This window comes from Benincasa hispida, chromosome 9 (genome assembly GCF_027475165.1).
Source record: "Benincasa hispida cultivar pf3 chromosome 9, pf3_genome.v1.1, whole genome shotgun sequence".
NCBI lineage: Eukaryota > Viridiplantae > Streptophyta > Magnoliopsida > Cucurbitales > Cucurbitaceae > Benincasa > Benincasa hispida.
The window spans coordinates 29,256,623-29,283,614 of record NC_143486.1 but is presented as its reverse complement, the minus strand read 5'-3'; the positions used below and the strand labels follow the sequence as shown (position 1 = coordinate 29,283,614).

General features: G+C 36.2%; 1 protein-coding gene across 2 annotated transcripts; it reads left to right on the top strand.

The window, feature by feature from the left end:
• The first annotated feature begins 3,267 nt into the window (after positions 1-3,267).
• Positions 3,268-25,103, top strand: LOC120085924 (pfkB-like carbohydrate kinase family protein). 2 transcript variants are annotated; one of them, XM_039042241.2, is made up of 5 exons: positions 3,268-5,250; positions 8,371-8,618; positions 8,965-9,256; positions 10,815-10,967; positions 24,182-25,103. In XM_039042241.2, exons 1-5 carry the CDS (start codon positions 4,888-4,890, stop codon positions 24,566-24,568), a joined length of 1,443 nt encoding a protein of 480 aa, XP_038898169.1. In that variant the 5' UTR covers positions 3,268-4,887; the 3' UTR covers positions 24,569-25,103. The 2 variants fall into 2 exon arrangements, with proteins under 2 accessions (XP_038898169.1, XP_090174317.1); XM_090318191.1 differs by lacking the exon at positions 24,182-25,103 and adding an exon at positions 15,477-15,789.
• The last annotated feature ends 1,889 nt before the right edge of the window (positions 25,104-26,992 follow it).

The following is a 26,992-nucleotide window of genomic DNA, read 5'->3' as shown; positions in this document are numbered from 1 at the left end:
CCTTGTGCATTTGCCATGCAAGGTTCAAAATATTGATGTCGATGGAAATATCGATGTTCCAATTTTATGAAAATATCAATTTCGATGGAAATTTTGAGAAACTTTATGGAAATTGATGAAAATTGTTATAATTAGTTAATGAAACTTTAATTGTGGCTAAATAAACTATAACCGACAATTTTTAATCGTCATTGTTATAAAGTAATGCAACATTTAGATGTATATTGTATATTTGTGTAGATGTCAATGCAAGAGCAAAAATTTTAAAAAGAATGAAAAAATAATTAAAAATAATATCAAATATTGATAATTAATTACAAAATTAAAAGACATGAAATACCTGTATATAAAATAATTGTAAATCATTTATTATAAAATGAAAAAAAAATCGTAGCATTGAACTTAAATAATATAACATAATAAGGATATAAAGTCATATCATTAAATATAAAAGGGATATAAAAAGCTTAACTTTAAACGCAACACAATATAATGGAAAAGAAAGAAGAAAAAGAAAACTCTAGAAAAGTAGATAGAGAGGGGTAGAAAATGAGAAAAATATTATAGAATTCACATCAATTCAAATTTAAGGTGAAATAATGTGAAAAATCAATAGAAAATGTTTGAATTGAGTTAAAATTAAATATATATTATTTTTCTTAATTTTGATTTCTTGAAATGAAAGCTTTGGATGGTAAAAAACTCATATCAATTCAATTTTGAGGTGAAATGATGTAAAAATTCAATGAAAAAAGTTTGAATGAAGTAAATATGTGGTTTCTTAAAATGATTTTTTTTTCTTAATGGTAGGTGAAGAGCCATTAAGCTAGCATAGCTAATTGTTATAAAACAACTCTAAATTTCAATGGAAATATCGGAATTTCAAGAAATTTAGGAAAAAATCTAAATTCTCCTGTCAAAATTTTGAGCTATTGAAATCTGGACAAAATGTAGTTGTCAGTTAATATTTTTTTAAAACTTATATAAACAAAAAATTAAAAAACATATATTTGAGTTAGTAAATAAACATTTTTATGTTTTTATATTAAGCTAATATGTTTATTTTTGAATGAAGTAAATAAGTTAATAAAGCTTACTTTAGCAATGAGAGATTAATAAACAGGGATTTTCGTAAATAATTAGGAAGATAAGCAATGAGAGATTAATAAACAGGGATTTTCGTAAATAATTAACTATATTGAAACTGAGTTATTTGGTTTTTGGAACATTTGGAGGTGGTTTTTATTATCTTAACATTAAAAATGCATATTAATCATGTTTGAGCTTTGTCGATTTACTAAGTTGCAAAGGTATCATTTGTTTTTTTAGGCTGTCCTTTTTTTTTTTTTTTTTTTTTTATTATTATCTAGGTAATTATTATTAAGTTATGGTGATGACTATGAATTAAATCATTATAAATTAATGACAATTAATTTGTAAAATAATAATTTGAAACAAAGGAATAAAAATTCAAATTTAAGTCCACGAATAACAAATGCACAAACACATGTTGACTAATAAATTTTATGTATCAATGATATAATTTAGTATATTAATTATATAACTGATATATTCCTGTTGATACACCAATGAGAATAAAATTGGAATAATAAAAAAACAAAAATCATGATTCAAAAAGCCATTTGCTAGATTTGCAAAAAATATGTTTTTTTTTTTTTTTTTGCTATTTTTGCATTAAAAATTGCAATATATATTTTTTTTATTTGCTGTGAAATTTTCATATTGGTCCTTTTATAGGTTCACTTTTACTTATACGGTAGTTTTTTTTTAGTGGTAAATTTCATTGTCAATAATATATTACTATCTAAAACAATTTCAAATTTGTTTTGCTTTATATGGTCAATAATTTAATTGAATCGAAATAAAATATGTATTATAAACATTTAAATTATAAGAGGGTCGAATACTTTCACTCCATATTATAAAAAGACAATCTGTTTTCAAACTCCGTAAACACACATGCAGCGTAAAAAAAAAATAAATATTATTTTAATCCTTATATTTTAAGTTTTAGTTTATTTTGGTCTCTATACTTTGAAAATATTCATTTTGGTCATTGCATTTTCAAATTTGATTTATTTTGATCCCTATATTTTTAAAATATTCATTTTGGTTCTTATACTTTCAATTTTGAAACATTTTGATATTTGTACTTTTAAAAAGTAATCATTTTGGTCTTTAATTTTCATTTTTATTTCATTAAAATGGTTACTTTTGTAAAATTCAAGAACCAAAATGAACCAACGTCGAAAATATTAGGACTAAATTGAACATTTTAAAACTACAGAGACCAAAATGAACAAAAATTGAAAGTATAGAAACTGAAATGAATATTTTGAAAATATAGGGACCAAAATGAACTAAATATAAAAATAGCGAGACAAAAAATAGTATTTAAACCAAAATAATAATAATAATAAATAAAGAAGGCATAGAATTCATCCCAACCAAATGTAATTTTGGTATGATAATTAGATGCTAATCAAGTCTATATGCAACCACTAATCCTTCAAAGATAAGATAGCATTTTATGTATATTTGTCATTCAATTAGTGAATTACCTTTACTATTACACTAAGTAGCTAACCCACTAGGAAGAAAATACCTCTCTCTCTTTTCTTTTCTTTTTGCAAGGGATAAAGGGATAATCTTTTTTTTTTTTTTTCTCCCTTCAACATCAAGGCAATATTTTCTTTATTAGTATAGTTTTTGATGTGAAAATACCCTTATCTTCTTTTTAACACCATGTTTATTTAATTGATTAGTTATTGTATTGACTAAGCTTGACGAAACTATTCTTTTTTTTACTCTCTATCTTTTATCCCTATGAACTCATTATAAATTAAATTAAAATTTGAGAATCCCTAATAATAGATAGAACTTCACTAGATGGAACATTGAAAGCTAAACTTGTTACTTTTAAAAATTTGAAGATCAAATAAAATCTATATTCAAATTTCAAGGTCTAAAAATATAGTGTTACACTTTAAATTTTGGGGAGAAACAAAAGTGTGGTTCTTAAATTTTTAGCCATATTTTACTAATATATTAGAGATATTGCTGTTTTTTTAAATTATTTCTCTAATTTATTTATTTTGATTTTATTTTTAGAACTATTTTAATTTGATTTTAGTTTGTATAACTACATAGTTATAAACTTTGTCTATTTCTTATTTTTATTTTATTTTCTAAAAACATGTCTATTTCGTATTGAAAACATTTTAGGTAATAAAATAACAATTTTTTTTATATTGTTCTTGGTAAGTCAAACACAAGAAAAAGGTTCGACCCCAGCGCAATAGGTGTATGCATTCATAAAAGATGAAGTCCTACGTGATAACCCCTAATTACTAGACCAACCTGGTGTGAGTTGTAAAGAGTCTTGGTCTCGAGTCGAGCCGGAGCGTCATTTCATTATCGTATGATGACATTGGGGAATAATCCTGCAAAAGGTGGATTATTCAGAGCGGGTTCCAATAGTAAATGGGTCAGTTTGAAAATAAATGAATTGCTCGTTGTAGAATATTATTCTAAGGGCATAGATGAAGTGGCTTGAAAAGTCTGATAGGGAAAGTGATAGATGGCAAAGGAGGAAGTCGATATACGCTGTCTGAGAAGAAAAGGTATGACCAAAAGAATTGTGTGAAAGAAGTCAATTTATCCAGTTGAGGTATTCTTAATTGAGAAAAAATGAATTGTGGAGATTCAAACATCTTACCTATTTGCCAACAATATATATGATAATGAGTCGTAGATTGACTACTGATTACCTTTTAAAGGTAGAAGGTTTAATCCTTCCATCTTTGTATTATTATAATAAAACAATGATGAAATTCAAATAAAATTCATTTCTAAAGGTGAAAAAGGAAAAGAAAAAAAAATAAAAAACTGAACAAATAAAGTAAGATTTAAAATATCAATATCAATAGAAATATTGAAGTTTCAATTTTGTGAAAATATTGATGATAATATAAATGAAGGGTTCTATTTGGATTGATTTGAGAAAAAAATATTTTTCAAAAACTTATTTTTATTTAAATATTTTTGGTAAAAACTAATTAAATTATACTTTAAAAGTTAATTTGAGTGGTTGACAAATACTTCATTTTCTTCCAAAATGACTTATTTTTTAAATTAAACATTTGAAAATATATTCCAAATACACCCAAAATATTCATGGCAATAGATGTTCCTAAAATAACTATTAAAACAAAAAATTAAAAAGAATATTCAAATTAATAAATAAACATATTTTGCAGGTGTTCAACTTTTTCGTGCTATTTATTATTAGTGACATTTTGTTTTCATGAACTCTTAATGGAAATATCGATTCACCAAATTCACGAAAATATAAGAATATAGGTACATAAACAGAAATTTAATATTATTTTAAAATTAAAATTTTTACTTGAATGCTAGAAAATCGAATAAATTGTCCTATAAAATTAGTTGAGGTGAGCTTTTGGGAGCTCTAACACCCATAAACATGAAAAAAAAGAGAAAAAGAAATCAAATTGATTTGTTGGATTGGATTGGGGAAAAAGGGATATTGGCTCTTGGCTCTTGGCTCGTGTCTCGTGTCTCGCCATTGCCAATAAGTTAAACTTTTGAGAGAGAAACAATCAATCAACAAGCAGCTTCTGTAAGATTCCTTTCACTTGGCTGACCCAGTTGAAAAATAAGTTTGAGTGGCCATAGGAATAACGAATAAATCCCGAAGAACACAATTTCTCGAATCATTTACCTGGTTTTTCCATATGCAGAGCTTGAAATTCCCACCATTTCTTCTTGTTTCCCATCTTTTTGCTTAAAACCCACATACCCATTTCGCTAATCCCTCTCTGTTCGTCTTCAACCTTCGTCCGAATGCCGCTAACCGCCATTGCTTTCCAATCTTCACTCCATTGCTTCACTGGATTTCCATTTCCTCCACCCTTTCATCCCAATTTGGGGTTTCACTCTTCAATTCCTTCAAAACCCAGTCGGGTTTTTCTCTGTTGCAAGAAGCTTCAAGTATCGGAGCCTAAGCATTACCCAAGCTCTTTCAATTTCTCGAATGAGAGCGTAGCGGTTCCTAAATTCAGGAGTTCGAGTTCGAAGGATATTGATGTTGCTACTCTTGGAAATCTTTGCGTGGATATTGTGCTTAATGTTCCTAGTTTACCTCCAGAAAATGATGATGAACGCCAGGCTTATATGGAGCGATTGTCCTCCTCGCCTCCTGATAAGGTTTGTAAATGCTGCCCCATCAATGTTATGTTATCATTTCAATAAGCTATTGTTTATGTGGCTGAGGATTTTAGGGAAGTTGCTATTGCTCTCTCTGATGTTTGGTTTGTAGTTTTGTAGTCTTGTTAACACTTACACTTAGTTTGACTCATTTTTTGAATGTTATTTTGAGTTTACATGAGGGTGGTGTGGAGATTCGAATATCGAACAACTGAATTTGATGGGCAATTTTTTGTGGAGTTATTGCCTTTTTCTTAATTGTATAAGGTATTTCACGGACGTGAGAATTTAAACTATAATTGTGAAAAGGTAAACACTTTTGTAATTGATTATAACTTCAATGGATCTCTCGTTGTTGCTGAAAATTCTTGCATTCTGTTCATTCCAAACCATCCTAGGCAAGCTCTATTGAGATGTAGTTTGCAGTAAGTGAGGTAAATGTTAAAAACAACTGTTATTGAAGTTTCATGTATATCGATGATGTAGGGCTATTGTCCTTAGCTTGTTCTTGGGTTTCTTGTTCTTTCGTGGATTGTTTCTTGTAATTCTTTGTGTTGTTTCTTGTTTAACTTGGATAATTCTTTGTTCTTAGGTTTTACCCTTCTTAGTTGTATTTTACAGCTTTATTTAATAAGCTGATTGTTAGTTAGTTTGGGTTTACCAGGAGCCCCTGTTTTTTCCCCCAGGTTGTTTTGACAGCCTTTATAAATGGCTGCTGGTTCTAGTTTTTGGCACTTTTGGCATCCTTAATAAGAGAATTTTCCTTCCCGAGCTTAACCCTTTCACCTGAAAGAAGGTGTGGAGACAGCAGACATTACTCTTTTGTAATACCTGTTGTTCTATACCCTATTCTTACCAATAACATTTTAAGTCGGAAATGTTTTTAAAAGAACTTATTTCATTCGGAATATTAATGTACACACAAGATCGTGGGTACAGACCATGTATTATATTTCAATTTCTAACCTTTGGTTCGAAAGAAATCAAAGGATTTTTCACAACAAAGCTCTTGGGTGTCAAGATCGCCTCGATTCCGCCCGCCGTCAAGCTTCCTCTTGGAGCATCCTCTCCAAACCGTTCAATGCTTATAGTTTAATGGACTTCAACCTCAACTGGGGGGCTATCATCTCCACTTCCCCCATTGGACAGCAATAAATCTTTTTGGACGCCTTGCTTCTCTTATTCTGCGGCTCCCCCTCCACTTTTTAAACTCTTTAATTATCCCCCTTAGGCCACTGTTTTGGCTTGTTTTCTTGGTTTTGTACCTTTCTTTGTACTCTCTTTAGTGTTCTTCTCTCTTCTTTTGTTACATTGAATGTGATGAGGGTGCTAAGGGGGTGTCAACCTTGTTGAGACGTCCGGGTGCGCCTCCTGATCCTAAAGTAGTCTTAGTATTTCCGTTTGCTTTGCTCATTGTATAACCCTCTTGTACTATGGGCCTTAGCTCATTTCTCTAATTTATAATATAATGATCCATTTCCTTTTTTTTAAAAAAACCTAACTCCTAGGACGAAATGATTCTAGAAATCATTCTGTCGACATACTCTATCTTCTAGTGGCACTCCAACACGTCATTCTCCTGCTACCTGGGATTGGGGGGGGCGGGGGGCGGGGGGGGGGGGGGGGGGGGGGGGATAAAACAATTTGAAAAACATGAGCTGGGGAAGTTCAGTGAGTGGTATGTTTTGTATGAAAATAAGTTTTGCTTTTGAAATTCATTTTGGAAAACATTTGCACAGATAGTCAATCACAAGACCACACCAAAGTATGAATGACCCCAGTCTAGTAACTGAGATGATGTTGGCATGATCATATGTTTCTCCAGAAATGCAATATTTCAACCAACCACAAATTCAAGGAAACAATTCCAGTATCCAATACAACCTGCCAAATGTGCACATGTCGACAATTCTTGCTAGTCATACTCGGGTACGCCGACAATCCCAGCCAGATTATACTGACAATCCCAGCCAGACGTCTACGAGGTATGCTAACAAATCCTGGGTACACTTCTAGTTTCCAATCAAATCCATAGTATACATGCATCCACACCATTTTAGAAAAACAGTCAAAGTATCAGAAAATCAAAAGAAGAAAACATACTTTCCGACCATACCACGGATTTCCAAACCATGCATGTATACATATATATATAACCATATAAACATATGAATTCATAAAGACATAGAAAGTAAAACCATTCACAGCTCTCTGGTCCGGTTTCTAAGTTCCTTGGTCTCCTAACTCCGTTTGAATCTCAAACCTGTATTAATCCAGTGGTTAATTTAGAATCCCGTGTTTAGGGTTAAAAATACTCTTAAAACATCCCCTTAACCCTAAACCTAGCTTACCAACCCTAAAAGACTCAAATTAAACCTTTGGATGGAGATTAATAGCTGTGGGCATAGGGTCTTGTCTCCATAACACAATTGGGCGCAAGGTAGCTTGAATAGCTTGATGTTGGTCTTGTCTCCATAATACAGTTGGGCGCAATGTGGTACATAATCCTAATTCTACCAGGGATTGGCTCGGTAGGAAGGTGGGTTTTCAAAGACTCTCATAAACTATTGAGTATAGCATTTCTATCCTACAGGACAGCATGATCTATAAAAACAGAAAAAGTGGGAATAGCAAAGAATACTTGCAATGATGTATGGGTGTGTCAATGAAATTCACAAATTCTGATTTAACGAGGCAAGCTTGCTCTATGAGATAGGAAGGTGAAGTGTAGGGACAATTGGACAATTTCTTTGGGTCAAATAAAAATACTTGTAAAGTTGACACAGTTTAACATGGTCATATTTTTTTGGGAAGAGAATTTTGATGTGATCAGAAGTTGCTGGTTGTGATATCATGGATTATCATTAACATGGTCATACTTAATCTATAGCCAGTTTAATTGGCAGAGAGTAATAAATGTTTCTTAGGGGTTGTGAGTCGTCTTTGCTAGATGAGGCTTAAATTAGCTACTATTATGTTTTCACAATCTCAGATTTCAAGTTTTTCTTGGCCAAGCAAACATGTCTTTCTCCATTTAGCATTGTGTTCTAAAAAAGATATATTATTATAGTCTTCCTTACTTATATTAATCAACTCAGAGTTTATGGTTCTGTATGCCAGCGTTATTGGGAAGCTGGCGGCAACTGCAATATGGCAATAGCGGCTGCTAGATTGGGACTTCGTTGTGCTACAGTTGGTCATGTAGGAAATGAAATCTATGGCCACTTTCTTCTTGATGTACTTCATGAGGAAGGAATTTCTACAGTTGGCATGAGTGATGCTAGTTGTGGTGTTAGGTCGAAGACAGCTTATGAGACTCTTCTATGTTGGGTTCTGGTGGATCCCTTACAAAGACATGGTTTTTGCAGGTACAAGTCAAAAGAAGAAAATAAAAAAAGAATCGCACATTATGTGAATCTAACATAGGTTTTCTGTGTGTTAAAAACATGTACATCCTTGTTGACATGATTCTCCATTTTACTATTCTACATTACTTCATTTTTGTGGTATTCTTTTAGGATAATTTTGGTTGTTTAAGTTACTTATGCATATTCTGATTAATTCCACCATAACATTTGCACGACCACCCCATCCCCTCCCCTTGCAAAAAAAAAAAAAAAAAAAAAAAAAAAAAAAAAAAAAAAAGAAAAAGAAAAAAAAAAACATTTGTAGTGCTTGTTATAGGTTTTTGTTGAGGCTTTTCTTTTCTTTCAGTCGAGCTGATTTCTCTAAGGAGCCTGCGTTCAGTTGGATTAATGAACTATCTGGAGAAGTTAAAATGACCATTAGACGGTCAAAGGTCCTATTTTGTAACGGTTATGGCTTTGATGAGCTCTCCCCTAACCTCATTATTTCAATTGTGAATTATGCGTTGGAGGTTGGAACATCGATCTTTTTTGATCCTGGACCACGTGGAAAGAGCTTGTCTGTTGGTACTCATGATGAAAGAAGTGCTTTAAGCCATTTCTTGAGGATGAGTGATGCTCTGCTTCTAACTTCTGACGAGGTAAACTTTTAATCTATTTAAGTATTTTGTGAGACAACATTCATTCAGTTGTATTGTAAGCATGTTGATATATTGTTAAAAGATGTCTTCATTTAGTGTATGGTAAGCAATTTATGTCATAAATATATATTTATAATTTTAGCGAGTTCATTTTTCATCCTTGTGGTTAAGTTGGTGAATCAAATCATAAGTGTTGAAAAAAGTAACACCCTCCTATAATCAAAGTGCTTTCTTTGTAGTTTTTGTTTTTTTTTTCTAAAGTTTAATTTTTTTTATATTTTGAAAAGTTGCAATGATAAATATTACACTCGCAACAAATGAAATTGCTCAAAGAACTGAACAAACCATAACGAGGAGAGTCATTCTTTTAGAATGTTGATATATGTTAATCTACATGCGATAAAACTAACAAAGCTTAATGAATTTACTAGGATATTGATTAGCGAGTTTCCGACATATTCCTTCTTTAGATTTCCTATTTTCATTACCAAGAATTTGGAAAAAAGGATTATGAGGGGCATTTTTTGGGAAGGGGTTGACAGATGGGGTCCCATTTAGTCAAGTGGGAGGTGGTGTCTTGGTTTTTGCATCTTTGAGGGTTTGGGCATTGGTAACTTGAGATTGCTCAATGAGGCCTGTTGGTCAAGTAGCTATGACACTTTTCTTTTAAGTCTAAATCTTAGTGGCATTGGGTTATTATGACTAAGTATAGTCTTCATCTTTCTGGGTGGCCTTTGGGCTGGGAGTTGAAAAGTATTTTTGAAACTCTTGGAAATCTAACACGACTTCATTTTGAGGCATTTATTCTTTTTGATGGGGACATGGTGTCATATTATTGTAAGGACGTGTCTAAAGTCCTTGATCACATCCATCCTTTGGAGTTTTCAGTTTTCTGCATATTTTGGGTGGTTTTTCCTTTTGAGTTGTTTGGTGTTTGTTAGGCTCAAACAGAGAGTGTTGTTTTATGGTGGAGGAGAAGGAGAACCTTCTCCATCTTTTCAAGATAAGGGTAGAACCATGTGTGTTGGCTTTTTCACTATATCGCGTGAGATTACAGATTTGAGAAAAACAATTTAGGATTTTTAGAGGGATTAAGAAAGGATGAGAAGATGATCTTGGTATGATTTTGTTGAAATTGGAGCTCTTTTTGTAGCTAGTTGAGGCTCCTGTTTTTTTGTATGCCCTAAAAAGAAAGGACGGAAGGTTCGGTCTCTTGTGAAGTTTAATACTTCTCTTTGGGCCTTCGTCTTTAAAGATTTTTGTAATTGTTCATTAGATCTTATTATTTTGGGTTGGAGCCTCTTTTGTAGAGTTAGTTTTTGCTGGCTATCTTTTTTTATGTATTGGTGTATTCTCTCGTTTTCTTTGATGAAGCTCAGTTTTCCATCAAAGAAAACATTTTTTTGTACATTTAAATTTCATGTATAGAAATTTCTTTTAAGAAACTGTTTAGCAGAACATGTCATAAAATATAACTTAATTTTGGTACAAATTATCTTTTATGCTAACCTACGACTGTTTTATCTATTATTGAATCTATTATTAATTTATTTTACAGGCTGAGTCTTTGACAGGTATAAAAGATCCAATATTAGCAGGGAATGAGTTGCTAAAGAAAGGTGTGCGTACAAAGTGGGTTATCGTCAAAATGGGTTCAAGAGGTTCAATTTTGATAACTAAGACGGCCATCTCTTGTGCGCCTGCATTCAAGGTATTAGATTAATGTTCCATATGCTTACATCCAGTCTTTCAACATTATTTTCCAGCTTATTTTCTTGATGTCCTTGAATTGTTTGTGACTTTTGGTTGTGGACACATTCATTAGAGTGTTGCGGTGTGTGCACCGTGCAGTTCATCTTCATATACTGTTTTTGTTGAGGACAAGTCTGGATGCTTTCAACTGGTCCATATGCTTACTATTCATACATGTTGATCGTTCATCTTTATGTGTTTTTGTCGGATGTTAATCAAGTCTAAATTTCCAGTTGTTTTTAGTGGGAACTGATGTATTGGACTGTAGAATAGAAAAATTCAAAGGATGATTTTCTTTCAAGATGCTCCCTCTCTCCCACAAATCTCAACTTCCAAATCTCCTGGACCTTCATATTTATCAGACTCTTCTGTAGTCTAGCTAACAAACTTGAAACTACTAAACAACTAATGATGCTGTTTACCAACCAACCTCTAAAGTTGACTTCTTGAGTTCTTGATCATTTCCTTGACACATTCACCCTCCATCCACATAGAATTGCCCTCCTCCAGAAATACATCTTGGTTTTTAAGGCAGGAGGCAAGTGGATGCTGTTTGATTGGCACAACTATTTCCCAGTGCTTGACAAGTTTAGAAACTTACCAAGAACTAATAATTACTGTACCCAGTCAAGTAACTCCAGGACAATCAAAACAAACCAGCAACAGAGTTCAAACTTTGAAGTATTTTCCAAGTATAACCTGTTGAAAAGCTTCTTTCCCAACCAAGCTATTGATGAAAACCTAAAACTAGGAGGAGCCAAGATAGTCTAATTTCCCATTCTCGGGGATGATGAAATTAAAATTTTTGCCTATCCTTATTCCAGAACTGACAATAGTTCTCACCTTGCTAGAAAACGAGGAATGAAAAAAAGGAATCTAAGAAATCTCAACGGGAATTAGCAAATGTAACAAAAAATTTGTAACTCCATTACCCCTTCAGATCACACCATTGGTTCGTTGATTTTAGAAAGCTGCTATCTGATAGAACTTGAAGAATGAAAATAGAAGTAATATTGAATAAAAGAAAATACATTGAAATATTCAAGTAATTCAAGGAGTTTGGAGTATTTTCCCTTTTAAGTCTTAACTATACTCAAGCCTAAACAACCAAACTTTTACTCTATCTTCATTTCTTATTATGTTTCATTGTATTTTCAAGTATTAGTCTTTTTTCATTTCATCAATAAAAAGTGGTGTTTCCATTTAAAAAAAAAAATCTTCATTTTTCTCACTCACTTTATTCATAGCCAGCTCATGCTGACAAACTTTTAGTATCCTAATAATATTTTTCGTACCGAAATCAAAAGAGGAATATATATGTGTGTGTGTCTTTATATAACATCTACTCGAAATGATATCCTGGTACTCGGATCCTCCCTAGCTAAGCACACGCAAGACTAAGTATCCACAATTGTTCTCTAAGACTAATATATCCTTACTAATCCAAACGTATTACTAACTTTTACCATAAATGTATTCTTAACATTATGCTTCACCTCGTACCTAGGTCACATGGGCCCACTTTTGCTTGGGCACATGAATGATTATTCCATTTAGAGTGATCACCTTCTTTGATGTTCTTCTTCGATACCATATATGGTCTTGACTATTGTTGAAATATGATGTATTTGCCCTAAGGGCATTTTAGTCTTTTTACTTTGTTTCTACAACATTAGGGTTCTTCCCGAGTCTTTTTATATCTGAGTCCGTGGTGTTATGGGTGTGTGACAAAAATTAATAAAAATCTCTCTATCGTGGTTTTTTCTCCCTGGTCTAGGGTTTCCATGTAAAATCTTGTCTTCTTTCTTCTTCCCTTTGTTTTCAATATGGTATCAAAGCAAGGTCATGAAACCCTAGCTGCTATGGAAGAAATTCAATCATCCACCCTATCCAGCGATGGAAATATAGCAGAAGCAACCAATACCGTTGCGATTCAGGCTGCTGTTGACCGGTATCTCCGATCCATCCTCAACCCGGCGCAGTCACAACAGCTGATTGGAACTAGCCAAGCCACGTCAGTAGGGATCCCTCCAGCCGCGCAGGGGATCAATGCGTTTCTTCCAGCTGCTCAGTCGATCGGCGTCATTCCTCCAGCCGCACAGGTGATCGGCGCCGCTCAGTCGCCATTCCTCCAACACTTCGAGCCAGCAGCCGGTTGTGCCTCTTTCCAACTTTGGCGCTGGGTCCTTCGAGCCCCATCTGGGGCTGCCCATTCTGTCCGACGCCATCCCAACCGTGCTGCTCCAGCCGCTGCTTCAGTTCCTGGCGTTACTTCATTTCCCGTTCGACCATTCGGGTGAAGCATCTTTTTCTTTTTCAGTGGGCAGAATCATCCGACATTAGTTCCCGGTGTTTCTCCTCAAGTTGGGTTGACGGGTCATGGGGGCTTAGGACCGATGGGTCTTTCTCCAGTTGGAATTCAACAACAGTTAGCGAGTTTTCAACAACAGATTGCAGCACTTGGACCTGTTCTTGGGAGCATAACTCAGTTTTCTCTTCCAGTCTACCATTGTATTCGGAAAATCCGGTAACAACTTTCCCTCATTTACCTACTACAAATATTTTATCTGGATCTGTGGGAACTTTTGCAGGGATCCTCACTGGAGAGAAAGTGAATGGCTAGAATTATTTCTCCTGATCTCAATCTGTTAAAATGGTCCTCGAGAAGGGACATAAATTCGGGTATTTGACTGATGAGATACCAATACCACAATCAGGAGACCCTCAAGAGCGTGTCTAGAAAGGAGAAGACTCTTTAATCTGCTTGATGTTGATTAACAACATGGAACCTCAGATCGAAAAACCCCTGCTCTATTCTACTACCGCTCGGGTTATTTGGGATGTGGTCAAGAAGCTGTATTCTAGGAGGCAGAACGCTTCACGTCTGTATACATTACGGAAATAGGTCCATGAATGCATGCAAGGGACCATGGACGTGATTCATACTTCAATAAATTGTCTCTACTATGGCAGGAGATGGACTTGTGTCGAGAAATTTTCTAGAACTGCTCATGCGACAGGGTTCAATATTCGAAGATTTAGGAAATTGACCGTTTTATGACTTCCTTGCTGGTTTGAACTCAAAATTTGATACGGTTTGTAGTCGAATACTAGGACAAAGGCCGATACCATCTCTTATGGAGGTTTGCTCTGAGGTCCGATTAGAGGAGGATAGGTTGAGTGCCATGAACGGCTTTGTGGTTACGACTGTGGATTCTGCTGCGTTTGGCTATAAAGCACCGACACTCCTAAGATGGCCAAGTATAATGTATGACACTGACACTCCCCGACAGGCCTCCGACACGTGTCCGACACGGCAACTGGCGTGTCGAATATTTTATTATTATTTTTAAATTTACGACACAACGGGGACATGGGTAGGACACGGGTGGGACACGGTTGGGACACTTCTGGGACACGACACTGCAAAATTAAAAAGAAAAAACAATGAATGCTTATAAAACTTGTTAGCAACCCAAAAGCATCAGCCCAAGCTTGAAACTTTTAGGTTTTTGTGTTTTTTATTTTAATTTCTCAAAATATATTATTCCTTTCCACTTTTCTTTTCTTCAAAATATCAAAACTCCCCGAGTCCCCACGCCCAAAATGCCACACCTCCACGCCCACTCGATCGACGGCCGGCCACACCTCCACGCCGGCCACACCTCCACATTGGACCGTTAGTCATCTTATCTATGGTTGTGGTTGTATCTTGTATGGTTGTTAATGGTGTTTTTAAATGGAATATTTCCCAATATGTTTATTTCACGACATATATTTAATTTTTTTAATAAAAAAAATGTGTCCCCGACGTGTCGTGTCCTACTTTTTTGAAAATTGGCGTGTTGCTGTGTCGTGTGTCGGTGTCCGTGCTTCTTAGCCGTTTGGGGTGAAATCATCTAGATCTGATAATGACAAGCAAAATGGTAAATCCCCTCTGATATGTGAACATTGCAAAAATCCGTGGCACACGAAGGATCAATGCTGGAAACTACATGGTCGGCCCTCGAATGGCAAACGTCGACCTCTGAATGACAAGTCGAAGTCTGGCCGAGCACTCGTGAGTGAATCTGTTGATGTTGCTTTGTAGTCTCAGGTGACCAACCCAAGTGACCTAGGTACTGTTGGGATCGGTATGATTGTTCAATTAGGTACCCCTCAATCCTTTAGTCCTTTTATTGAGGGAAACGAATTATGGATACTAGATTCAGGAGCAATTGATCACTTAACTGGCTCATCTGATCGATTCCTCTCATATTCTTCAAGTGTTGGAAATGAGAAAATTCAGATTGCAGATGGGTCCTTTACTCCTGTTGCAGGGAAAGGGTATTTGTCTCCTTTTCAGGGATTGGTTTTACAGAATGTGTTGCACGTGCTGAAAATTTCTTACAATTTGCTGTCTATAAGTAAAATAACTAGAGATTTAAACTACAAAGTTATTTTCTCACCAGATCTCGTTTCTTTTCAGGACTTGAGCTCAGGGACGACGATTGGCACTGTCCGACATGATAGGGGCCTTTATTTCCTTTCTGATGATGCTTCCTCTAGGAGTTTGTCTAGGACTAGTTTGTTATCGTCTTTTATTGTTTCTGAAAAAGACAATTTGTTATGGCATTTTCGCCTTGGACATCCAAGCTTTCAATATATGAAGTATTTGTTTCTCCATTTATTTTGTAATGTAGATGTTTCTTCTTTATCTTGTGATGTTTGTATATGTTGAAAATAAAAGGAAGAAAGAAACACAAGATTTATGTGGAAAACTCTAGATCAGGGAGGAAAAACCACGATAAAGACTGATTTTTATTATTAATTCTGATACACAAAGTACAAGAGAATAGGCCAAATAAATAGACTAGTGGGAAGCCCTAGGGTACACACAATTACTAAAATACCCCTAGGGTTAGAAGCTGTTTTTCGACATTCCCCCTCAAGTTGGGGCGTAAATATGAATAAGGCCCAACTTGCTGACACAGTAATCAAAACTTTGTCTCAGTAACCCTTTTGTGAGCACGTCTACAATTTGCTGATTTGAGGGAATATAAGGAATGCATATACTTCCGTTGTCAAGTCTTTCCTTGATGAAGTGCCGGTCGATCTCAACGTGTTTTGTTCTGTCATGCTGAACAGGATTATTTGCAATACTTATTGCTGCCTTATTGTCACAAAACAGTTTCATTGGGAGCTCATTGTCTTGATGAAGACCTGACAACACTTTCATCAACCAGATTTCTTCACATATCCCTAAACTCATGGCCCGATACCCAGCTTCTGCACTACTTCTGACCACAACTCCCTGTTTCTTGCTCCTCCAGGTCACAAGATTAACCCAAACAAATGTGCAATACCCTGATGTTGATTTTCTGTCAACAGACCCTGCTCAATTAAAATCAGTGTAGGCTTCAATGCAGCGTTTATCAGACTTCTTGAACATTAACCCCTTACCTGGTGTACCTTTCAGATATTGTAGGATGCGTTCAACTGCTGTCATGTGTTCTTCATAAGGAGCCTGCATAAACTGATTGACAACACTCACTGCATATGAAATATCAGGTCTCGTATGAGATAAGTATATCAATTTCCCAACTAATCGCTGATACCTCTCTTTATTGACCGGAACACTATTACTAGTTTTGCTGAGTTTTGAATTATATTCAACTGGGGTGTCAGCAGGTTTGCACCTAGTCATTCCTGTTTCCGTTAGAAGATCAGTCGTGTATTTCCGTTGGGACACTAAGATTCCATCCCTAGACCGGGCTACTTCCATTCCGAGAAAGTATCTTAACTTCCCAAGGTCTTTAATTTCAAACACTTTGGCCATCTTTACTTTGAGTTTCACAATTTCATCATCATCATCACCGGAGAGCACAATATCGTCAACGTACACAATGAGAACTGCTACCTTCCCTGAAGTTGACTTCTTTGTAAAAAATGTGTGATCTGAGTGCCCTTGGGTATACCCTTGTCCTTTGACAAAGGTGGCAAATCTGTCAAACCAGACTCTCGGAGATTGTTTCAACCCATATAGCGACTTTCTCAGCCGGCAGACTCGCTGTTTGAACTGATCTTCAAATTCGGGAGGAGGATTCATGTAGACTTCCTCCTCAAGTTCTCCATTGAGAAAGGCATTCTTTACATCCAGTTGATGTAGAGGCCAGTCTCTGTTAGCTGCAACTGATAGCAATACTCGGATAGTAGAGTTTAGCTATGGAAGAGAATGTCTTGGAGTAATCTACCCCAAAGGTTTGAGTAAACCCTTTGGCAACTAACCTGGCCTTGTACCGATCAACAGTCCCATCTGACTTGTACTTTATAGTGAAAACCCATTTGCACCCAACTGTCTTGTGCCCTTTAGGTAGGATCACTTGGTTTCATGTTCCATTTTTCTCCAGAGCTCTCATCTCCTCCATAACAGCAGCCTTCCAAACTTCAATTCCCATTGCTTCCTGTATGTTACTCGGTATCACCCCTGCATCTAAACTAGTGGTAAAGGCCCTAAATTCAGATGACAGGTTACTGTATGTCATGTAACTATGCCTAGGATACTTTGTACATGACCGAATACCTTTCCTCAGGGCTATTGGAAGATCAAGAGAAGCATTATACTCCTTCAGATTGTCAGAATTTCCACTGTGATCACTAGTCTCCTCTTCCTGTTTCTCCTCTTCAGAAATCACCACCTTTTCACCATTATCTCTAGTATCACTCACATTTTCTAGAGCTGTGTCTGAATCATCATTCACTGTCGTCTTCCCATCTGTTATAGTGGTGCTGTCAGCACCTTTTCCTTCTTTTTCCTCTCTGCACTCGTTAGTCTTAGTACAAGTATCAATCTCATTAATTTCAAGAATACACGTATCTGATGTCGGGTTTGACTCATGGACTGGAGTCGGAGATGCAACAGGTGACGCTGCTTCCTTCCTGAGATTCTTCCTATAGTATGTTATCCATGGGACTTGATTGGTAGGGAGGATAGGACCGACATATTCGGGAATAGGAGATAACTCCAAGGGAACTGTATATGTGGACCCGTTAGTCTCTTCACTAGAGGTCTCCCCCTGAAGATGGCTAACAAGGAAGAAGGGCTAATCCTCAAGGAAGGTGATATCCATGGAAACAAAATATTTGCGAGAGGATGGGTGGTAACATTTATCCCACGCTGATGGAGTGGATATCCAGCAAAGAGGCATTTTTGAGCACGGGGGGTAAATTTCGTGCTGTTTGGACTATGAGAGTGAACAAAGGCAACACAGCCAAAAACTCGAAGTGGTACATCGGAGACTAAACCAGTCGTAGGGTAGGACTCTTTCAAACAGTCTAATGGGTTTTGAAAATCGAGGACTCGGGAAGGCATTCGGTTAATTAAGTGAGCAGCATTAAGGATGGCATCACCCCATGGGTAAGACGGGAGTGATGTGGATAGCATTAAGGACCTAGCAACTTCCACCAAATGACGATTTTTCTCCTCGGCTACCCCATTTTGCTGGGGAATGTAGGCACACGAACTCTGGTGGATAATCCCTTTGGATGCAAGAAACTCCTGGAAGGAAGCGTTAAAGAATTCCCGCCCATTGTCACTTCTCAAAATACCAATCCTGACATTAAACTGGGTTTCCACGGTGGCATAAAATTGCTGGAATATAGATAACACCTCGGACTTATCAGTGAGAAGAAAGACCCAAGTAAGCCGAGTATGGTCGTCTATAAAAGTGACAAACCAGCGTTTCCTTGTAGAGGTTGTGGTTGGTGAGGGACCCCAAACATCATTGTGGACTAAGGTGAAGGGTTTGGATGATTTATAGGGCTGGGAGTGGAAGGAGACACAACTTTGTTTGGCACGAATACACACTTCACACTTTAAAGAAGACACATTAATATTGCGAAATAAATGCGGAAATAAGTATTTCATGTACTGAAAGTTTGGATGTCCTAAGTGGTAATGCCATAATAGAAAATCATTCTCAGAGTTAGAAAAATTTAAGGAGACAAGGCTAGTCCTATAATCATTCTTAGAGGAAGCATCATCAGTTAGGAAGTAGAGTCCTCCATCGTGTCGGGTAGTGCCAATCGTCGTTCCCGAGCTTAGATCCTGAAATAAAATAGAGTCGGGTGAAAATACTGCCTGACAATTCAGATCTCTTGTAATCTTACTGATGGATAACAAATTATGTGAAATTTTAGGAACATGCAAAATGTCTCGCAAAACCAAACCCTCAAACGGAGATAAATCCCCTTTTCCTGCAACAGGTGCGAACGACCCATCTGCAATCCTAATTCGTTCGTTATCAGTACTTGGATAATAGGAGAGAAATTGATCAGAAGTACCAGTAAGATGATCTGTCGCCCCCGAGTCAGCAATCCAAGATTTTTTATCGTTAACACTAATAAGCCCAAAAGATTATATATTGCCTGATTGGGCAATGGTGCTGATTCCAAGCGTCCTCAGGCTGGTCGTACTGTCTGCTGAGGGAAACCTAGGCAGGATATTTTTAGTGGGTAAAATAGGGAAAGAATTTACCGGGTTTTCAGAGTATATTGGTACGTTGGCGGAGAAATCTTGAGTGTTTGTCCCAAGAACCGTTCCGAAATCGGCAATCTTCTGTTGGAGATGGGCAAAACGCCGTTGGAGATCATTCGATCCTTGGCAAGGTTGCTGTACTAACTCGACCGTCGGCGCCATTGGAGCAAATCGCTGGATCGAAGAGCCGGTCGAAGTGTTTGGGCAGAAAAAGTGGCCTGCTTTGAATTCACCTCCAACCTTTGAACTTAATTTGATATTGAAAATTGTCGAGATTGGTCTTAAACTTGATGGATAGCCCTTTAAAAACCTCAAAATCTTGAGTCCAAAATTGAAGTTTCGGTGACCGCCAATGCTGGGGGCAACAACTCCAGAATAAAGACCAACGGCGGCTGAACGTGGGTCGAATGGTAGAAAATCAGTGATGTCTGGTTTGGAACCCCAACCAGCTAAGAAAGATCGGATGCTACCTGCAGCGAACGATAGTTTTGGAACACCCCAATCGAACGTGCAAACGTACGGACACTCGTGTGAAACTGGCCAACTGGGGCTAGAACGAGGGATGCTGGCGAATAACACAGATCTGACCGCACGGACGAGGGTCGAACAACAATGGAACGCGTAGCGGCGAGATCTGTTGTCCGCGACGGGCGCGAATAGCGACTGAAGGTGACTAGTACTACCGGCGGCGACCCAGACGAAGGCAACAATATGAACAATGACTGAAGGTGACTAGCACTACCGGCGGCGACCCAGACGAAGGCAACGATATAGTAGATCTGGAATGAAAGGCAACATTTTGAGGTAGGTTGGTGGCTAGGCTTGATGCCATACTCTGACACCATGTTGAAAATAAAAGGAAGAAAGAAACACAAGATTTACGTGGAAAACCCTAGATCAGGGAGGAAAAACCACGATAAAGACTGATTTTTATTATTAATTCTGATACACAAAGTACAAGAGAATAGGCCAAATAAATAGACTAGTGGGAAGCCCTAGGGTACACATAATTACTAAAATACCCCTAGGGCTACAAGTTGTTTTTCGACAATATACGTGCAAAACAGCCTAGATTTACCTTTGCTTCTCAACCTTATAAATCTCTCTAACCTTTCCATCTGGTTCATAGTAATGTTTGGGGTCCTTCAAACGTCACTACCTTGTTTGGCAAGTGTTGGTTTGTCACTTTTATTGATGATCACACCCGTCTTACATGGGTTTTTCTTTTTACTAATAAGTCGGAAGTCACATCTGTTTTCCAACAGTTTTACACTACAGTCGAAACATAGTTTAGTGCTAAGATTGCCATTCTTTGGAATGACAATGGACGGGAGTATGTTAATCACACCCTTCGTGAGTTCTTGACTTCGAAAGACATCGTTCATCAAAATTCGTGTGCAAACTCCTCAACAAAATAGGGTAGCTGAACAGAAAAATCGCCATCTTATTGAAGTTGCTCGATCTCTCATGGTTTCTGCGTCTCTTCCCTTGTATCTATGGAGGGATGCTATTCTCACTGCAGCTCACCTTATTAATCGGATGCCTTCCCTTGTTCTTAAATTCCAAACACCCCTTGAGTGTTTCAAAGAATCTTTCTTATCCACGCGTCTTATTCCAAATGTTCCCCTTTGGGTGTTTGGGTGTACAGCTTTTGTTCATAACCACAGTCCTCACCAAACTAAGTTCGCTCCTCGTGCTCAAAATTGTGTTTTTTGTCGGGTATCCTCTTCACTAGCGGGGCTATAAGGGTTTTCACCCATCCTCAAGGAAGTACTTTGTCACTATGGACGTCACGATCCTCGAGGATAAACCATTTTTCCCTGTTAGTCCTCTTTAGGGGGAGACTACTAGTGAAGAGACTAACTCATCCACATATTCTATTCTTATAGACTTTCTTCTTGAACCTATCCCTTAACTTATCCTAGATACAGATCCTGTCCTTTCTACTAAACAAGTGCCCTGGATAACATAGTACAGGAAGAATTTTAGAAAGGAATTAGCGCCCCTTGTTGGTCCACCGGGAACTGTCCAAGAATCGGAACTGGCACGAGCTCAAATTCAAGGTACCTCTATTTTTGAGAGTAAAACTGAGTGTGTTGGAGATGATGTGGTTAATGAAATAAGTTCTGACGACGTCGAGATCGCGGGTAGTAATGAGTCACGAGGAGAGATACTCAGGAGAATGAAGACTTGGACAAGTATGGTCACTATTCTTGTATTAATGAGAAGTCAGAAAAATCTGAAGATTATGATGCCACTCTTGATATACCAATCCCTCTACAGAAAGGGACTAGGTCGTATACCAAGTATTCTATGCACAGTTTCCTGTCTTCCAGTAATTTGTTTGCTGGGTTTAAGGCTTCACTACCAACTTGGATACTGTGATGATATCGACAAACGTGCATACGGCCATGGAAATTCCTGAGTGGAGAACTGCTCTTATGGAAGAGATGAGGGCTCTCGAAACAAATAAAACATGAGATCTGGTTACACTCTCTAAAGGTCATAAAACAGTTGGGTGCAAGTGGGTGTTCACTGTTAAGTATAAGTCTGATGGGACTCTTGATAGATACAAGGTCAAACTGGTTGCTAAAGGGTTTACTCAGACATATGAGATTGATTACTCGAAAACTTTCTCTCCAGTTGCGAAACTAAACACGATTCGAGTTCTTCTCTCGATTGTCGTTAACAAAGATTGACCCTTACATCAACTGGATGTAAAGAATGCTTTCCTGAATGGTGAGTTAGAAAAAGAGGTCTATATGAACCCCCTCCAGGTTTTGAACCGCAATTTGATAGTCGAGTTTGTAAACTAAAAAAATCCTTATATGGCTTAAAGCAGTCTCCAAGAGCTTGGTTCGATAGATTCACTACCTTTGTTAAGTCCCAAGGTTTTGTTCAAGGGCATTTTGATCATACTTTGTTTACTAAGAAATTAGCATCAGGGAAGGTGGTTGTTTTGATTGTGTACGTCGATGATATCGTTTTGTCAAGTGACGATGCAACAGAGATTGTCAAATTATAATGGAGGATGGCAGATGAATTTGAGATCAAAGACCTTGGCAGTTTGAGGTATTTTCTTGGGATGGAGGTAGTGAGATCGAAAGAAGGAATATCTGTTTCTCAACGGAAGTATACTCTAGACTTGTTGAGAGAAACAGGGATGATCGGATGTAAACTCGTTGATACTCCTGTTGAAGTCAATAGTAAACTAGGAGATATTGTTGAAGGGGTTCCTGTAAATAAAGAAAGGTATCAACGTTTCGTGGGAAAATTGATTTACTTGTCTCATACCAGACCAGATATATCATATGCTGTTAGTATGGTTAGTCATTTTATGCAGGCTCTTTACGAGAAACATATGGAAGCTCTTAATCGAATTATGAGGTATTTAAAATCTACTCCGGGAAAAGACTTGATGTTCAGGAAACATGACAAAAGATCATTGGCCTACACTGACTCAGATTGGGCAAGATCCGTTACAAATAGAAAATCAACTTCAGGTTATTGTACCTTTCTGTGAGGAAATCTGGTTACCGGGCAGAGTAAGAAACAAGGTATAGTTGCTAGAAGTAGCGCTGAAGCGGAATACATGGCTAAGAGTCTAGGAATTTGCGAAGAAATATGGTTGAAGAAAGTTTTGTTAGATCTTCATCTGCACTGTCATGGTCCTATGAAACTGTATTGTGATAATAAGGTAGCCATCAGTATTGCCAACAATCCTGTGCAACATGATAGAACCAAACATATGGAGATTGACAGACACTTTATAAAGAAAAACTGGACAGTGACAGTATTTGTATTCCCTACATTCCTTCAAGCCAACAGGTTGCTGATGTTCTCACTAAAGGATTATCAAGACAAAGCTTCGATACATGTGTTAGCAAGTTGGGCCTTATTGACATTTACACCGCAACTTGAAGGGGAGTGTTGAAATATGATGTATTTTCTCTAAGGGTATTTTAGTCTTTTTACTTTGTTTCTACAACATTAGGGTTTTTCCTAAGTCTTTTTATATCTGAGTCTGTGGTGTTATGGGTGTGACAAAAATTAATAAAAATCTCTCTATCGTGGTTTTTTGTCCCTGGTCTAGGGTTTTCCATGTAAAATCTTGTCTTCTTTCCTCTTCCCTTTATTTTCAATAACTATAGGTAAACTTCAATTTTAAGTTGGTCTTTAGGTTGGATGATGGGCCAGGCCTTTGATTAATCCAAAATATGGCTCAAACAAGCTGATGTGATTCATGTCCAATCCAAGCAAATTGACAAGCTGGATTAAGTTGGCCCATCAAACTTTTGACTTTTATGTTGAGCTTAGGCCACTTTTAGGCTTTGAATTATTTTGATGAGATCGACGTACACTATAGTCTACCATTGATCAACAATTAAAGTGGTTTGAAATTTGGATTAAATAACTGTAATGTTCAGAGTTGCTTGTTGTGGTTGTCTTGATATACATTTTATTACTCAAAATGGTATGACGACAAGTAAGCTATGTTTATTCTCCATAAATTATCAAATGTTAATTGAGCTTGATTTGACTTTTGCTTAGAAACTTAATAAAGTAAAATTGCTTCAAATATATGGTGAGATATCTTGAATTTTCCTTTTCATCTAAGTGCTAACTGCTAAATGAAGCTTATCTTTCTTGTGAATAAGGTGAATGTTGTCGATACTGTTGGGTGCGGAGATAGCTTCGTAGCAGCAATTGCTTATGGTTATATACACAATTTGCCAACCGTTGATGCATTAACAATTGCCAATGCTGTGGGTGCTGCTACAGCGATGGGTTGTGGTGCTGGTAGGAGTGTTGCAACCTTGGAAAAAGTATTAGAACTTATGATGAAAGCAAATATCAATGAAGATAGTGACTTTTGGAATAAACTGTTAAGTGAAAACTTGGAATCTCAAGATATTACATTGATGTCAAAATTGGACGTCGATAGATGCAACATGTCGATAAATTACGTCGTGTTCCAAAAGGTGCTATCTAGATTGCTACCTATGCTTGAACATGCACAATATGAAGGAAAATTGACATCTTAGAATTACAATAGAAGAAATTGATCCCTTCAATATATGTTAAAGTTTAGTTGCAGTCTCAATGGTATGAAAGGCAAACGACAAGTTTGATGGGTTATCATATTGCAAAATGATTCATAGAAGGTTGTTTGTCAAATCTTCTTCTCTTGAGGCGGACAACGGCTGTAGGATTAATAGGATATTCTTTGGCTTCAACATTCTCTTTTTTGGGTATACGAAGATGTAGGCCTTTTTTCTTTTCTTTTCTTTTCTTCTTTTGGTATTGTCATTATGTACTTAGGTGGAACATAGTGGAGGTGCATAGTCATTGAATCCATGCAACATTTGTTGCAAACAAATCGATGAAGAACTTGAACTAGTTGCATGTTTCTTAAATAGTTGTGTTACGATTCTCGTTAGACCAGTTTGAATATTTCATTACAGATGATGTTTATTGGACTTATTTAAATATTGTATAACCATGAATGTATAGATATGCTGGTTGACTTGAGCTCTGGGTAAAAGTAGCTCATAATATTCGAATGGTCTTTTTTTGACACTTTTTGTTATGGTAATTAGGCTCAATTGCTGGGTGGTTTGGTTTTTTTTTGGTTGATATGATAAAACCATTCAAAACTTTTATGATTGCATACTAAAAAGTATTTTTGAGAATTTCAAATATATAATCATTTTATCCTAGTACTTGATATAAATATCTACTTATTATGAATATTATAATAAAAAATAGATGCCCATTACTTAGTGTTCCAAATGCTATGTGTCATCATTCATGCATGTTGTCCATGTGCCTTTAGTAATTCATGCTTGCTGTCCATATAATTTCACATCCTACTTGCCACTTTGCCTATAAATAATGGTCTTTGGTGGAGCTTAAAATGATATACTCATTAGTGTGAAATCCACCCTAAATTTCACTAAAATTTTTCATTGTTCAATTTTATAATTTTAGTTTTTATTTATTTATTATATTATATAAAAATATTATTATATTATATTTTTCATATCCGTATTCCGGTTGTGCTCTTCAATTTTATAACACGTTATCAGCACGAGCTCTTGTCGTTTTTTCCCCTAAAGGTAGGTCTTAAAGGTATGTTGGTTTTTTCCTCTTTGTTATAATTAATAAATTTAATGTTTTTTGTATATTTAATATTTATTAAATTTCTAACATAAGTACAATATTTTATGATGGTGTTGCCATGATAAATTTCAAAAAATTATAATTTTCCGCCCTTGATATTAACGACAATAATTATTTGTCATGGGTATTGTTGATGCCGAAATCTACCTAGATGCTATGAATTTTAGGGAGATTATTAAAGAAGAAAATGCGACATCCAGACAAAGCAAAAGCTATGATTTTCCTTCGTCATCATCTCCACGAGGGATTGAAAATGGATTATCTTATAATAAAAGATTCCTGTATCTTGTAAAAAAATTTAAAAGAGTGGTATGATCATAAAAAGAAAAAATATTTATTCTTCCTAAAGCTCGTTATGAATGGATGCACTTGAGGCTACAAGATGTCAAATCAATAAATGATTACAACTCTGCATTATTTAAAATCAGTTCAAAATTGTTGTTATGTGGAGAGAAAATTACTGATGCTGATATGTTAGAGAAGACATTTTTTGTCTCAAATATGCTTCTGCAACAACAATATCGAGAGAAAGGTTTTAAACAGTATTCTGAATTAATTTCATGTCTTCTCGTGGCCGAACAAAATAACGAGTTATTGATAAAAAATCATGAATCTCGACCAACTGGAACGACACCATTCCCTGAAGTGAATGTTGTAAATTTTAATAATAATCGTGGTCGAGGTTGTGTCGTGGTAGAGGAAGAAATAATTATTATTTTCTTGGTAGTTGTTTAATTATTCAAATTTCAAAAGAACCACACAAAATGATGATCACAAAGGAAAACCTCCACAAGATAAGAGTCCAAAAAGTGTTGAAAATAAATGCTTTCGATGCAGAATGACTGGGCATTGGTCACGTATCTGCCGTATGTCAAAACACTTAGTTGATCTTTATCAAGCCTCCCTGAAGGAAAAAGAGAAAAATTTGGAAGCAAATTTTGCATACCAGGATAATGATAGACCCATCCCATACGACAAATTTAGATGTGGCGGACTTCTTTAAATCTCTTGAAAAGAAGATTAGCACAGTTGGTGACACATCAAGTGTTTCTTTTGACTTTAAGAATATCTAGACTTAATGTCTTTTATCTGTCTTCATGTTTTTTTTAGTAACTTTTGTATATTTTAAGTGTTGTTTTTCTTATTGTAATTATTTTCTTTTAATGAAGAAACGATGATCATTTTCATATGTTGAGCGTTTAAAAAATAAGCAATGAAGATCTATGTCTGGCAGACAGTGTAACTACACACACAATACTTACAAATAAAAAAAAAATACTTTTTCA